The sequence below is a fragment of the Anopheles arabiensis genome, chromosome 2 (assembly GCF_016920715.1).
Source record: "Anopheles arabiensis isolate DONGOLA chromosome 2, AaraD3, whole genome shotgun sequence".
In the NCBI taxonomy this organism is placed as follows: domain Eukaryota; kingdom Metazoa; phylum Arthropoda; class Insecta; order Diptera; family Culicidae; genus Anopheles; species Anopheles arabiensis.
The window spans coordinates 102,958,312-102,974,797 of NC_053517.1; the positions used below are offsets into that span (position 1 = coordinate 102,958,312).

The 16,486-nt window shown below is 45.4% G+C and overlaps 1 protein-coding gene across 4 annotated transcripts in view; it reads left to right on the plus strand.

The window, feature by feature from the left end:
• LOC120893461 overlaps window positions 1-16,486 on the plus strand; it is a 33,598-nt gene that overhangs the window by 13,125 nt on the left and 3,987 nt on the right. For 3 of the 4 annotated variants that reach the window (XM_040295376.1, XM_040295377.1, XM_040295378.1), the window contains exons 3-13: window positions 4,930-5,066; window positions 5,209-5,351; window positions 6,471-6,810; window positions 6,891-6,944; window positions 9,290-9,571; window positions 10,129-10,257; window positions 11,667-11,740; window positions 13,485-13,585; window positions 15,418-15,666; window positions 15,777-15,886; window positions 16,261-16,481. In XM_040295376.1, coding sequence (XP_040151310.1) covers window positions 4,930-5,066; window positions 5,209-5,351; window positions 6,471-6,810; window positions 6,891-6,944; window positions 9,290-9,571; window positions 10,129-10,257; window positions 11,667-11,740; window positions 13,485-13,585; window positions 15,418-15,666; window positions 15,777-15,886; window positions 16,261-16,481 — 1,840 coding nt within the window. The remainder of the gene's footprint in view (window positions 1-4,929; window positions 5,067-5,208; window positions 5,352-6,470; window positions 6,811-6,890; window positions 6,945-9,289; window positions 9,572-10,128; window positions 10,258-11,666; window positions 11,741-13,484; window positions 13,586-15,417; window positions 15,667-15,776; window positions 15,887-16,260; window positions 16,482-16,486) is intronic. The other variant, XM_040295379.1, reaches the window with a different exon arrangement.

The window sequence follows — 16,486 nt, forward strand, 5'->3', positions numbered from 1 at the left end:
CCCCACTCGCGTTGGCTATTCCAATACTCTATTTATCCACACAAAAAATAGCTCCACAACCATCACGCACCCAACTGCCCTAGGCTAATAAAAAGCAGGCTTACAGTTTGTGCGAATGAAAAGAGAGGAATGAATTTACATGGACGGGTTAATGGGGTTAGGTGAGCGCAATAGAGAGGGGTTGAATGCGAAAATGTAATCGCGTGCCAGTGAAAATTCGGTTCGATTTGAATCGGGAAGTTTTGGGTTAGCCACTGGAATAAAAGCCTACAAAAAAAGTTTCAGCGATCTTTTGCCAGTAACGTTGGCAACGGTTCGCTTGATGGTGGTATGAGCGAAGCACCGACCGTCCGTTATAGCGACTATAAAGTAAGGCATTTTATTGAAAACCATTACTCGCACTACATGGGAAGAGAAAAAACAGGGGTAGAGAGAGAGAGAGAAATAACGAGTACACGGTAGGCAAATTGTGCTGAGCTTCCGAAACAAAGCATATTATTTAATGGTTGTGAAACGATTTTAATGGGTTCATGGTGATTTTGGTGTAAACGGCCCCAGCATAACATTGTATTTAGTTGCCAAATGGTGGTATGTAAATGAGCGGTCTTAAAGCTTTCAGTTTAAAAGGTATGAAATGGATTCGAAAAGCTGTAACTAATCGCGCTTGGGGAAATACTTTTCATAAATAATTTCTACGTTGCAGTAAGGTATTGGCGCGGCGCCTAAATGTAGGCAATAGATTCACATAAGCACATTTTGAATCGATTCAAAATTGCTATAGCTGTCTCTTTTTTTTAAGTCTCGAAACGAGTATAATATCAGCTTGCACTTTGTACCATTGCAAAGTCAAGCTAGCGAAAAGTGAATTTCACCTCGACAATGGAATTATAATGCGAAAATCAATACCCACCGTTCGAACCGACGGTTCCAATTATCGGTAAGTGAAACGGGATCGGCTGTATCTTCAGCACCGACAGGCTGCATCTGTAGCTGCGGTGCACTTGTTTGCACACAATCACAGCAGCGCATCCAACTACGGAGCCAACTACCGATGAGCCGCGAATGAAGCAGCAATGCAAAACCCCCACCCAACACACTGCATCCGACGGTAAAGACTAACGACCCAGCGCTGGGTACTGGGATCGCTTTAAATTCCTTCCTGCCCTGCCTTGTAAGCGTTTTGCACAAGGGACGGGAACGATAAAAGGAACGGAAGCAACTGCGAAAGGGTAAAAAAATAATCAATAATCACTCGGGCATAATTTTATTGCTCAAGCAAATGCGAATTGCAGTTTGATCCGGTGCTGGGTACGAAAGTGTAGAAGAGGCAATGTACTTGGCTACTGATTTACTGGAAGTGAGGTCAGACCGGGCAAAAATGGGCCAAGGAAGCTTTGCTGCACTGTGGTGGCACGGCAAACAAGGAAAGTAGCACACTTACGAACAGAACAGAAGAGATTAGTGGAATTATGCTTTATGTGGCAGGTTCGATTGTTTCAGGGCCTGGAAGCTCTGGACCTCTGGTCTGGTGATGATGAGCGGTCTCGGGTCGGCAGGCTTTACTTTGTCCAAAAGTGTAGATTGGCGCGGAAAAGGTCGTGCAGAGATTTAACCCATCACGTGAGAGAGGAGGCAAGAGAAAGATATATGTAGCGGTTTTTGGACCTTATTTCGTACCATGCCAAACAGGTTCTGCTTACCGGATAATCTCTCTCTTATTGCCATAGCAAACGGCTCCTGGCACGGGTGGATTTACATCTGGATTGTTCCCCTCCCCTTGGTGCAATGTATGCGGTCGGCTTACATACGCTTGTTGGCATGCGGTTAATGCTGCACGTGTATGCTTTGGTTTGATAAATGTCTAGACTTTACGCCAGCTACGGTACACCTGCGCCTGCCCGCCCGGGTGCGGTAACTTATTTGGCCCGTGTGTCCTTTTTGTGCTGCGCCGTTCCTTGTACCGAAACTTTGCTAAGTTACGTGCGTCTTTGGTTAGCATGCGCTCGATTGTGCGCTCGCCGGTTCGAAGTAGAACAGGGGGTACCATCTGGTGCACGCGTTAGTCGCCAGAATCCATGAACAAGTGTATGAGGCAGTGGGTAAATAGTACGTATGAACCGAAAAACTTTATCCATCATTTCTTACACGGGTACTTTTTGTTGGTGATCAGTATGGGGGTGAGACACGTGCAGCACCGGAAGCGGAATCTCTATCCGAACGTTGGTTACATCATTCGTAATGTTTTGGTTGCAATGTTCTTTAAATCAAACCCAGGCTAGACATGTAGCACGGGTGTAGTCTTGTGGGTGAGCTTTGGTAACGAAAGGAATTCCCTAAATTACAGAGCACCACTGTGGTAGAAAATGTTTAGAGAGAGTGAATAATATTCGGTTTGTTGGGTGAATTCTTATTCGTATGTGTTTAATCTATCTAAGGGAAAAATACATAAATAGCATGTTGAATCAAATATGTGTACTAAAAAAATGTTCCTTTTGAAAAATTCGCAAATACCAATCGTCGCGTATTTTGGATAATTGCAGCACATTTTAAATAAAATTCTACTTTCTTGAACACAACCAACATTTGCCCCTTTTATTTCCACTTACTTCCCACTTCGCATGCGCAATGCTCAAGCTCATCCGGTACCGGTTAGCTTTGTTTAATAACCACCGATGATGACGACGACGATGATGCTGATGATTAGCCTTCCGGTGAGGATGGAACAGCTTGCGACGGGTTGCACCGAACATGTGCACGATACACAGGGAGAAGCAAAAGCTAAATCCATCGTGTACATGTACGGTAAGCACCCGGGACTGTGTATAGGCTGGGAAGCCTCCCGTACGAGACTCGTACATGCACACACAGTTTCCGACCATTCCGACCATGCTTGTATACGGAGGCACCACGTGTGAGCGCACGCCAGAGGTAATAAGTTGTAGTGTAATGCAGTGTGGCATACCGCAGCCGTAACGGCACGAGCTATACCAGCTACCAGTCACGCTTCGTTTATGAAACCAACATCAGGAAGCCATTTTAATTTATCACTTCAAATATTGTTACAGCCATGCAGCGCAGGCGAGGTTGTGCAGTAGGTGCGGGGTGGTGAGTGTGCTTAATTGAAGTGAAGGATGCTTGCACATCACGCAGTAAAGATGTGCAACTTTTCGTGTTTGCATAATGATCGGCTGAAGGAGGCAAGCACACGCCGGTGCTGTTAAAAAGTGTTCTGCCAGTGCTGCCAGTTGAGCATATGCATGCTATAATATTTGTATTCGGAGTTGGTTTTTTTGTCTTCGTTACTTGGCGAAAGTTTACATTCCATTACGGAGAAGTGTTTTCTTAAAGCAATGTGCCATGAATTACTGCAAAGCTTGACTTGTGATGGTGCAAAACAGTGACGAAACATTCCCCTATTGAACCACACTTTACGACGAACGCATTTCGCATTTGAATGTAGAATTATTTATTAGCAAATCTTAAAGGCACAATGGACGGATGCCAAAATAGCGTAAGTTATACCTTTAGCTTTTGTTTTTAAAATGAACCGATTTTTTTGTGTTGGCTCCGGCACTAACCCCTTTGAATCTGGAGTCAATAAAAGGGGAGCAAAATTTACGACATTCCTGAAATGGTCTCCAATTTTCTTTTGAGCCGGGTTTTCGGGCTTAGCTGCTTTCGTTGATGGGAAAAGATTAAGCCGAGGCGCCAAGGCCGGCTCCTTTGCAGCTGTATAGTTGTTTTTTCGCTTTCTTTCAGCCGAAATTGCCTTCTTTTTGGGGTTTTCATTTTTCTTGGTAGCTTGGTTGAAGAGGAATAGCTTGATGCTTTTCTTTTTGTTTCAACCGTAAAATAATGTTTCCCTGGGCTGCAAAGATTCTTTAACGATCAAGTTTTTGGGGATGTGCGCGATCAAAAAAGAAAACGAACGTTAGAACGATAAAGGATGCAGTACGGAAAACGATGCGGCAAAACGGGATGGAAGGAGCCGCTCACCCATCAAAATACTCATTTTTTTTTTTTTTTTATTCAGGAGTAACGGTCCAAAAAGGCCGTATTGCTTAAAATACTCATTTGATGCAGAACAATATATTTTATCGCATCGCAGTGGCAAGGTGTTTGAGAGGTGGTGACGTAGGTGGTGATTAAAATTTTGATAGCTGCAGTACGCCCGCCGCGACCGCATGGTGGCGGAATGAGATACAAGGAACAGGGAAAGGAAACTCGTTACGGACGGATGTATAAATTATGATTCTTGGGACTTTGGCAATGAAGTATCGTGCTAGCCAGAGCACGGAGAGGATAAAGACGTAAGAAAAGGATGGAGAGGGAATACTTTGCCGTATCTTGACATACGGCGTGCTAGATTCACCTGGCGGGATGAAATTGTTCGGGTTGCTGGTGGGGTTGATACCGAACATGATTTACGGCTTATTTTTACTTGCTTCAGTGTCTTCGCTGTGTCTAGCAACGAGTTATTAAAAGTAATACTGTGGATACCAAACAAAGACGGAATGAGGTTATTGGGGGTTAACATTATTCTTATGCTTTCGGTATTCTTGTTATGTCGTACAATTTTAAACCTGTAATTAAAGGCTGCATGATTGAAATTGTGCTTGCTTAATATGCTTGCTTAATATTGTACGATGTTGATATCTTTAATGGATATAACTACCATATTAATATTAATTTTATTTCACATAAAAGATGAGCCTTTAGTAAAATCATTTACTTGCGTATTTAACTTTAAGTCATCTTTATATAAAGCATACTCAATCATATAAATCATACTAAATAGTCTCGATAAGCTTCGTCATATTCTTAAACACTTCTATACCAAAGCACATCCTGATAAACCACCATCCCAAAGCCCCACTCAAACAGCCACCAATTGAAGCCTTTTTTTTCTTCCACACCGCATCTCTCCAGCAGCACTTCTTTGCCTTACTTAGTAGCGAATCAGAGAGTACAAAACGAGCGGAAGCTACCACCGTTCCGGGAACCGTCCGGCCGCCCGAAGCGTGATCTGAGCCTGTTCGATGATAATCTGGTCCCGGATCAGGAAGGCAAGTGTAGAGGCAGAGTGAGAGAGAAAAAAACAACAGCAACATACGTCAAATTCCGTTCCCTATCGGCACTCTTTGCACGGGCTACGGAATGGAAGCAGAAAGAAAACTAATTGTGTTTTTGCACTCCCCATCCCACCAGGTCCAAATGTGGAGTTCTTCAATCCGAAGCTGCGATCCGAGCTGGAGAAGAAGGATGCAGATATTATGAAGAAGACCGGGCTGAAGGGTGCTGCCCCCGGTGGCGATAGTTGGGTTTGGCTGACGAGCTATTCTCGCATTCCGGTAAGTCATATTCTCCAGATCGTTCGTTCGTGCATACCTTACCACCACTTCACTAATCGGCGGTGGGAAAGGAAAAGGCTAATATGAGAAACGATGCCGAAATCGAATCAAAACCACCGACCCGAATCGGTGCAAATCGTTGCATCGTTGGGCCGGCAAAGGGGGAATGAGAGATTCCTTCTCGAAGATGTTTATCATACACCCGGCGCTTTGGCAAGCGGCAACGGAACGGAAGCTTGCTGCGAGCGATGTGGCAATATGTTCCGCTTTTATTCGATCCTTCACCATCATCATTTCCCATCAGAGCACCACACATCCCAATCGATCGATCGATCGATCGTGTCCAGCGCGTTCGGTGTAAAGAGCGACACAGCTCCCCTCCCCATCCTTTACGCGTCTGGGGGAGGGGAGTGGTGATTTTATCGCATGCAATACACAACCTCATCTTTCGGGCAATCGGGCCCTGTCGTTGGTGCTCCGTTTCCGGATTGTGATGCGATACTGCGATGCGAAAACGATACGATGACACATTATTGCATTTTACTGCTTCCGGCTTCCGGGCAGCGGGATGGGATGTTGAGTGATGTGTGTGAGTTGCCACGCTAGCTAGCAATGGCGTTGATGGTATGGTTTGTACGGAGGAAGTTAAAAGGACCCGCGATAAAAAAAAAAACCCACGTCAAATATGCAATTCTCAATTGCGTTGGCCGCGAGGGAAACCAATTTTTATGTCCGCAGCCGTAAAATTGTTATATGATCAAATTGTCCCTCCGATCCGGTGCATGTTGGGTGGACGTGACCGGGAGTAATAAGGATGTCGGGGAAGGAGAAGGAGATCCAGTTTGATGCAATTATGTTTTATTCATAAAACGCTGACATGATGGGTCCGTCCGTAAGCGTTGATGTGCATATTAATCCGTGGTATTAAAGCGTGTTAAAGCTTGTTAAAGATCAAACTTACATTTTTTCCGAATATTGCTGAAAAGTTCTGTTACAGTACAGCTGTGGTATGTTAAAATACTGATTATATCAATAGAAAAACATTAAAGCACCTAGTTTACTAACCAGCGTGATAAAATCTGATCTAAATCATGCTCCTCTGTCACACGTGCTTCACAGTTCGATGCCATCACCGGCTTTTGCCGAGCGACGAAGGAATACTGCCCACCCGGACCACCCGGACTGCCCGGCATACCGGGCCCGAAAGGTAATCGGGGCGATCCCGGCCTGCCCGGTCCGCCCGGCGTCGATGGGCGCGAAGGTAAACCGGGCCCGCGCGGCCCAAAGGGTGAGATTGGCTATCCGGGCAATCCGGGGCTGGATGGACGGGACGGTGTACCGGGTGAGCCGGGCCTGGACGGAGTGCCGGGACGGGCCGGTGCGGATGGCATCCCGGGCAAAGATGGCAAGGACGGAATTCCCGGCATCGATGGGCGCAACGGCATCGACGGCAAGGATGGTAAGTGCCGGAACAAGAACGGATGCATCTTGCTGGTCGAGCGTATAACTTATCGTAGACTATTACTTGCCCATTTGTAGGATTAGCAGGCCCGATCGGACCGGCGGGACCGCCCGGACTGCCTGGACCGAGAGGTAAGTAAAGTGAAGTGCCACGCACACGCAAACAACCGCGCGTACATGAGGGTATGGTGTTACGAGCTAATAATTACCATCGTACGGTATGTACCGGCCTTATCGAGGACCTGTACAACGCCAGGTTCTTGCCCGTGCGATACTGGGGCTCTTTCCGAAGCAAAGTCAAAGGGTTCGATAAGCTTGTCGGTAAGACACCTCATGGGTAACAAAGGCCACAAAGGTTTTGGAAGAGGAGTTTTCACCACGGTTCCGGCACTGTGAGAAAGCACTGTAAAATTAATTAATGCAGCTGTTTATCAAACATCTCTCTCAAGTGACGATGTAAACAAGCCACGCTACTACGAGCTTTACGATAGCATGGTGGAGATACGGGGAAGAACTTCTTGATTTTAGGCAAATCCGCACAATGAGGGGGATCAAACGCTATCTTGATATGTACTGATAGTGATGGGCTGGTAGCGTAAGCAAAGTGGACGGATGTTCTAGCATTATTAAAATTATTAATATAGCTTATACTCGAGAAGTATAGATTATTCTTACTATATTAAAATTGATGCAGTATCATACAATCGTTAAGAATACAGACCTGGACATTGATTAAATGTGTTATGCCTGCTTTAACTGGGACTACATACAATATTAAAGCAAAGGACTAGAAAATGATAAGATGGATCAAATCAATTGAAGGAATCTAAGAAACAGATATTGTTATTTTATATGATCTAGAACATAGGCTGGAGCATCTACTGAGGCTATTTAGATATTAGAATGATATACTGTAGAATGGAAACGAAGACTATGATTATAAATATGGAAACAACACCAGTGACTAGCATTAATGCCTATTTCCCAAGAGCAAATACCAAACTGCATATGATTGAGCAATTGAGTCAACACAATCTTGAAGATCCCAATGTCAACAAACGGAATAAGACATCATCAGTCGGATAGCCCCTACAGAACTCTGCAGGGACTGTACATTGCAAACAATAACTTAATGCACACGGAAACTGTTTCAGAAGTGGTACCTTAATAAGATGATAACTAATCGCTCGCAACTTTTCGCACAAGTTTTACCCCTACTTTTCCATCCTATCAACGTGGGTACCGTAGAAAACCGAACCAATATTTCCTTTAGCGAACCAAAACTTTTCACCAACCTGCAATTGATCTTTACCCTCCTCTTACGGGTTCCGCGAATGCAAGGAACGTTGTGTTTTGAAATTGATGAAATGTTTGCGATGCATCTTTCGGTACCGCACGGCACGCATCCAGGCACACGGTTGAGCGCTGGTTGGTAGTTTGTCTATGTGTACTTTCACGCTCGCTGCGCCATTAAATGTTCCGGCCCAACCGAGAGAATGAGAGCGGGAAGTAATAGTTGCTAGGAAAGATCGTTAAGTTTCCTCCAATGCTGACGGAAGGCGCGTCAGCAAACGCGAAATTGACTTCCCAAGCGAAAGCTCCTCCCGCTAACAGCCAGCCAGCCAGTTGCCCCCCAAAACGGGGTGTCATTTCTCAGCAATGATTATGTTTTCACAAGACTCAATCCCTTCCCTTTTCCCACGGTGAGCGCGTGGAAATGCTGAGAAGATGAATTGATGCCTTCCGAAGGGTGTGTGCTGTGGGACCGTTGGAAAAGGTTGTAAAATGGGGGTCTTCTGGCTTCACCCGGGTGCTTAGGGACATTCGATTTATCGTCTGGAAATGCAGATTGATTGATATTGGCACGGGTCGGTTGTTAAATGAAAGGGGAAGATTGCTAACGATGCCAATAAAGCATCGTAATAGCGTTTCGATCGAAAAGTTTCCGCTTCGCAGTAAGCAATAGTTACAACTACCTCAGTGCTCAGTGCGCGCTTTGTTTTATGACTTCCAACAGTTTGTAAGAAGCGTTCTGTTAGTATGTGTGTGTGTGTGTGTGTATGTGTGGTTGTTGACTATTTCAAGAAAATTGTTATTTTCTCGCTAGACAACGGGTCTTACCGTCTACGCACACGCGCCCTGTTCGCATCTGCGCGAGAACCAATCGTGAACAATGTTGGTATAATACCTTTGTAAATCGCGTAGATTACATCCACCGGTGTACTGGGTAACGGCACGGGCCAGGCGTAGAATTGAATTGGCCAAAACCGTCCCACGTAGTGTGCTTCTCCTTGGAGAACTTGGAGCATCGGCAAGTAAACATCATTACACACGGTGCTTTCCTGTGCTGCCCTCGCTAGACAGAAATCAATCTTCCACAAACACGATCGTGTGCTGCACGAATCCTTGCGTTGTAATGTTTCGTTCTGTGTTTTTTTTTGTTGTTGCTCAACTCTATTCTCCCATCCCAATTCCAGGCATCCACGGACCGAAGGGCAAACAGGGCCGACCGGGCACGAACGGTACGCCCGGCACGCCGGGCATCAACGCGTGGAAGGTGAAGGTGAACGATACGTTCTCGAACGAGCTGCTCGTACCACCGTCGATTGCCGGCGCCGGCACGGTGGAAGCACTCCGGCCCATCATCGTCCACGAGGGAACGCACCTGCGGCTACGGTGTGCCGCCACCGGGACACCCAGACCGCACGTCGAATGGCGTCGCGCCGATGGCAAAACCATCTCCAACGGTGCATGGGAAGGTATGTTGAGCGTGTGTTTTTATTCTCCCAGGTTGTTGCTCCCATCTCCTTTAGCTAGCGTCGGAAGTTTGTATCCTCCGCTGTCGAAATTATACTTCACGGAAATGGCTGCACTTGACCGGTCGGTACAAGCGCGCGTTAGAACTGAAGATGCGGGCCACAGTTGTGGGTGAAGTCACCGAGCGTACCTTCTGGCTGGCTGGCTGGCTGGCAGCAGCAGACAATAGCGAGACTTAATAGCATTTAGCCATGCCAATAATGGAGCCGCTTCGGCAAGTCTGGAGTGGACGGACGTGCTGCAAGGCGTCGCCGGTCGTACGATGCGCTCTTTCCTGTCGTACGAGGTGAACGGTCAATGCACCAGTGAATGGGAAAATTTCAACGAACTTCATTGAAAAGTCCACGTTCCCGGGTTCGTGCGAGCGCCCTGCAAGATTATCCCGACCCGACACAAGCGTCCGCCAAAATGAACGCGCTTACCATGACCATCGCTCGAAAAGTCACTTTACTGATCATGCATATGTGTGTGTGTCTTTTTCGTTTCCTCTATTCCACAGCCACATCGATGGCCGGGCACACGCTCAACATAACCAAAATCAATCGCGTGCACATGGGCGCGTACCACTGCCTGGCGGACAATGGCATCTCACCGCCGGCGAACCAGACGTTCAACATCGAGGTGCATTGTAAGTTTCCAAACCAACCGTTCCTCCCGTCCATTACCCAACCGCTCTCCTCCCAGCAGGCTCTCTTCTCGCTTTTGTGGTTCACAACAGTTTTCTCAAATTGTCGTGCAGCGAGCTGGAAGAAAATCACTTTTCTGCCCTCCGGGAAGCTTCGCCCAGGATGGGGTCCGAGGGCAGGGTCGTTCGCGGCAACTGATTGCCAATGGAAGCGCAAGGTGAAATTGTTTGCCCTGGCAACAGATCGGAAGTACCGGGTTTCGAAGTTTTCAAAGACCCGAGAGTCCGCTTTTTGGGGAGTGGTTCAACCGGAGGATCATGTCGATGGGTGTTGGGCGAGGGCGGCGAGCATCACTTGGCAAACACGTGTGCTGCTGCTGGTACTACTGCCGATTGCTATCGATAAAACAATAGTGGTGCTGTAATCTGGTTATTGTTAAGATTAGGTAGCTTAGCTTCGAAACCAAAGTGCCCTTTGCCGTAGTTGTTGCAAACGACGGCTGCGGAAGAAACGGCGTTTGGTGGGTTTTTTTCATGCCCATTCACGAGTAAATGGGTTGGCAGCTTATGGCGGTGTGGTCGTAGTGGATTTATATGCTTGAACGGGCAGCACTGAAACCACAATCGGCTTGAAGTTTAGTTTAACTATTTTATTGATCGTTTCATGAGCTAATATTAGCTATAGGACACAAAATAGCCAAGATAAGGAATAGAATGTTCATGGTGCAATCTGTTGCGTAGTTCGTTTCGCTCGTTTTGAATCATTTTTATTAATACTTTTGAAGGTAGAAAATGGAAAATAAATAGGTACAGCTTCGTTAAAAGCTCAGTGTGTTACTTCGCTTGTCATAAACTCAATTTCTATCTTATTTATTCATCAGACAAAATATTTTGATGTTTTCATTGGCGAGTTCACTAACAGGGAAACAAGCATGTGATAATGCAGATTTCAATTTTGGGGAATGTATAGGTAAAACTGAGTAAAAATTTTGGATTTTTCTTCAACATCAACGATAGTAAATAGTAGATCAGTAAAGCATCTTCATGTATTTTTCTTTGGATTCAACCGGATTTCAATATTCAATTCTTGCTCAACATCTAAAGTTTAATTTAAAAGCATTATCGCTTAGTAATGTAAGTAATGTTCGTAAAAGTACTTTTCCTTCTATGTAAAACCAAAAGCACACATTCTCTGAATAAGCATGTTGCAGTTTAGTCTTGAAATGGTCATTTGTTTAAGATAAAACGAGAAACACTTCAACACAATACTCTCGCTTAATGTTATTGATACTTAAGATGCTTTGTCTTTGTCTTTAACAATCGTCAATTGAACTGTATAAATCACAAATATTTTATTGCTTATCCTTTTCTCACCCTCTGCCTGTTTTACTTTTTTTCTCTCTCTCATACAGTCCCACCACTAATACGGGTGAGAAATCAAATGGCGTACGCCGTGAACGGCTCGACGGTAACATTTGTCTGCGAGGTAAGTAGCTGCTAGTAGTGTGCAGTTAAGTTGATCGCTTATGGTTTTTGCCTCATTTTTCTTGAACCAACCGGAGAGTATGCGGGGAGGGGCTTTTCAGATTTAATGGTCCACATTTACAGCGGGAAAAGAGTGTGAGCATTTTATTCGTTTGATTGATTTCGGGCATGTGAACGCCAGGCCCACCGCAAGGCTATGGTGGGAAATATTTCAAATGATAACAAAAAAACCCTCCCTGATAGCATTTTGGCAAAACATGCGGAATGGAATAAAATCAATCACCCGCTAGACAAACGTGCTTTCATTCCAGGACTGGGTGTGTGTGTGTGTTTTTTTTTGTTTCTTTTGCCAAAAGCTTTAGGCCATTTTGTATTAGTCGGTAGTCGGTGTTAGACGGTGAGCAGCAAAAATTACGAAACATAAATTTTCGTTGCCACTCTTTATCTTACTCGAAAGCGGCGGGGTGGGTAGTTTTTGTTCCCTACATCAGCTGGAATGACTAAACGGTTATGCGTCCTGCTGGAACCGCTGCTAGTAAATGGTTTCGATCGGCTGCGTTCGTTTGGTGGGGTTATTGCGGATTTTCCAGCAGGCCGCCGCCCAGGTTTGAGGCATACGGCAAATTGATTTACCATCATAAATCTTATTAAAGCATTTTACCCGGAGAGGGGTTCTGCGTTATAAAATGGCACGTACTCAGTTTTTCTTGATTGTCATTCGTGCATTTGTGCGTGTGCGTGTGTGTGCGTGCGTCTTTTCCTTCCTCCGTTTTCGACCCGATCTCAAATCGAGCTGAATCGAACTGAGCACATCCCCTTCACATCATCATTGCTTGCGAGGCTTACGAGGAGCGAAATAGAACGTGCAAAGAACTCATAAATCTAAATTGAATCTTGAGCTCACTCCTCACCAGGGAGGACAGGATGGAGAAGGAGAAAAAAAGTGAAGCAGCAGGTGGTTCACGAGCCTCCAAGTTCTCGCAGAGGGTTTTTTTTGTTTTCCCTTACTTTTCTTGGCTGGACAGTGTTGAACCCTCGCCCACACCATATAAGGATAAGGATGGGAGTGTACACACCCTAGAATGTCGTTGCTAGGATATTTAGAAGCAAAATTATGAGCAAAAGTTGAAAGACTGTTGTACGTGGGCGCAGTGAAAGTCGCCTTAAAGACACAACTTTAATGCATGTTTCCTTTCGGGTTATGTTATGTGGTGGTGAAAAAATAAGAAGTAAATATAGCAGATTTAGTCCGAATTTCCCTAAGATAGCCTTTACCATGCCAATTTTGTTAGTGTAGGTTAGGGGTTTGTGATTTTGTTCAATGATCAATGAGTGAGTTCTTGGAAGGACAGATATGGGAACGAAAATAAGTTTGAGCTGTCATCATTGGTGATTGGCATAAAGTACCACTGCTTCAAAGAAAATCGCGACATTAATTCAAACCGATTTTAATTTCAATATGACGATCTCAAAGCATCGATCCGAGCACACGCGCTGCACTAATATAATATCGATTTGCAGTATTTCACCAGCCAACATGTTATTATTATTCATTTACACCATTATCAGTTCGTTATATTGTCTCCGGCCGGTGCTGGATGTATGTGTGTCTCTCTTTTTCTTTCTCTGTTTCTCTCACGGTTCACAGTGTACAGCAATCATGGCCGAGGATATGTCCATCCACCCACACAGACAGACATACCATTAACATTCCAACCGTCGTTATCGTGCACTTGTAATTACAGATCGAGGCGTTCCCCGAGGCACTGAAGTACTGGGAACGGTTCCCTGGTGGACGACTGCTCGAGCCCGGTGATAAATTCCAGATGGAAACCCATTACGATGGGTAAGTATGAAGAGGTGGTAGAAGGAAAAGCTGTGATTCGTCGGGGGAAGGGATATATGTGTGTGTGTTTGTGTGAGTATGTACGCAAGCTCATATGGGAGCGGATTTCCGACGTTATATCCGATCGATATGAGCGATGTCACTGTAGAATACATACAAACACACACACACGGCCACTACAGGTTGGGGAAGAAACATAAAAATATATATACATGTATGCACTGCACTTCCGCTCCCCCACACCACTAGGGCACTGTCACCGAGGTTTCATTTAACAACTTCATGGCTCGTAAAGGGAGAGATAGAAAACAAAAAGAAACAATACTTGACATCCAGCAGCAGCCGGAGCTTGGAGGAATGTTGAAGCTTAAAACGGAAGTTTTCAGTTTTTTCCTCTCACCCATTCTGGGATGGTAGGAATTTAAAATGGTGCATTTTTTCCATTATTTTACATTCCACTGCTGGCACTGCACCGGTAGTTGGATGCAAACCGTTAGCAAACGTTAACCTTCTCCCGGATGTTTGGCGATCTCTTTAACGGAACGTAGCAATCGGGTTGAAAGAGAGACTTACAGAACGATGGAAATTCCTTGTGCATTTCGTCCCACAGCCAGTCAGAGCCAGTGACATTGAAGCCAGTTTTACTGCCGCCAAGATCAGGCTTCTTTCTGTCAGGTCAGACCGGGAATGAAAGTTAAAGTTGGAATCGGACTCCCTTTTTTCCTGTTTGCACCGCCACAAACAAATGGGAATGGGGTGAAAGGTAATTGTTTGGCCGCTACCTTTGGAGGACGGTAAAAGAGAGCACAGCTTTTTTATAGAGCAGAATAATGTGCATTCCAATCGTGGCATATACTTTTTCAAAGAAAGCAAGCTAGTAAAGAGAGCGGAGAAAATAGAGAGAAGGAAAAATGCTATCAAATAAACTTTTTTTCACACTGCCTCAAGCATGGTTGGTTTTTGTTTGCGTTGCCAGATTAATTAGTCCGACGCTGGCAACTCTTGCCATTACTTCCTTGGAACATGATCGTGGAGTTGTTGGCATAGGGCATAGGCAGAAGGGAGATATCATTCTGAGTGGCAGCTTTACTCAGTTGATTCATGGAATTAAGATGAAAGTAGAATTTAACTCCAGATTACTGGTTTCAAACATAACCTGTTACGACGAGAGTTAAACTTTTTCGAATAACAAGACTTGGACCTGCAGACCAAAATATCTTCGATTTAGAAAGAGAATGCACAGTATCTAGTATCTACTGTATCTAGTTTCGTCATTAAAGCTTTATCAGATAAGACTCCACCAAATCATACAACTTCACGGGAAAGCTACGATCTATGTGGTCCTAAAGAGATTCATCATCATCTTTTCATGGAACTCTTTAGACGCTGACATTGTAATTCACTAAAAGCAATTTGTGCAAAAGAGAAGATTTGTCAAAAATCTAAAAAAAAAATTCTTTTGTTTAAAATCGTAGTCTTGTTTGCTCCAAGGTACTCGATTTTGCATGAATCTTGCTAGCCAAATGCTGTTTCTATGATAGCTTTTCCATTTGCCCAACCCATACTCCCATTCTATCGAGCATTGCATATGACAACCTCTCCAATGTCGTGTCAAAATGGCCAACTCCTCCCCCTCCCAGGGCAGAACGTGTTAAACGAATCCTGAAATCAGTAATTGGATTTCCTAAGCAAAGAAAGCCCCAGTGGGCGGGATCCGGAAGTGCAGATGTCATTTCCTGTCCGACCCGTGTACACGAAGTGCCTAACAAGCTACTAGACTACTACACATCACTGTACTAAAACAGCAACGAAAAAAAAAACCTTTCACGCAGGTACAAATCAGTCATGCGGTTGAACATCACCAACATCCGGCCGTCCGATTTCGGTGAGTATCATTGTGTCGCGAAGAACGAGCTCGGCATGACGGAGGCCGAGTTTCATCTGATGGAGCACTCGCCGTTCATCATCCGGCCGCCCGGCTCGACCGACATCAACGTGTACGGTACGAAGCCGCCGGAAAAGGAGTCGTACGAGGACATCTGCGGCCCGCCGACCACCTGCCCGGAGTGTCCGGATCCGAGGTAATTGTGACTGTGCGACTGTGCACCAAATGCAAAATCATTTCCGGCAAGCAGCAGAGTGACACACTCTAATTTGTGCGGTCATCTATCCGCCCTGGGCGGGACTTTAGGGACTTCAAATGCAAGGACACGATCGTTTCGCTGTACGACCTGGTGGGCAATCTGGAAATCAAACCCATCGGGAATGTGAGCTTCACCGGGCTGCCGAACCGGACAACCGGTGAGTGTGATTGGGGATTGGGCAATTATTTTTCTTCCCCGATGCGTTTTGTGATGGGTTGAGGTGTGTAATGTGTATGACGTGGTGTGTGAATCTGGCATTGCCTGGATGAACTTTCTTCTATGTGGATGGGCCACAAATGGAGGCTTGGCTACCTGAAGGTTTTTTATATTAATTCCCCAAAGGAAGTAAAAGAACCACTGGCACATACACACACACACACACAGTCTGACATTACATTACAGTACAACCGAATCACCAATTACAAATCGTACCGTTGGAGAGCTAATTAGCAGCAAATTAGCAGCAGGTTCGCTAACACCGTATATTTCCGTTATCCGGGCTTCGCGGGAATGGTTTACACATTGCGACAGACTGTGTCCTGTACGCGGTCGGTAAGCCGGTCTACCACAAGTACACCGAGCAGCTGTACGGTGCCTGGCTGAAGGATCCGGCCGCACGGAACGATGCGATGGAGAAGAAGGTGTGGGCCACCAGGGAAAACGACACCCATCGGCTGTTCGAGTTCGCCAACAAAACGACGTACCGGAACAACGTGGCCACCAAGACGTACCGGTTGGAGCGTCCCTTCCGGGTAAG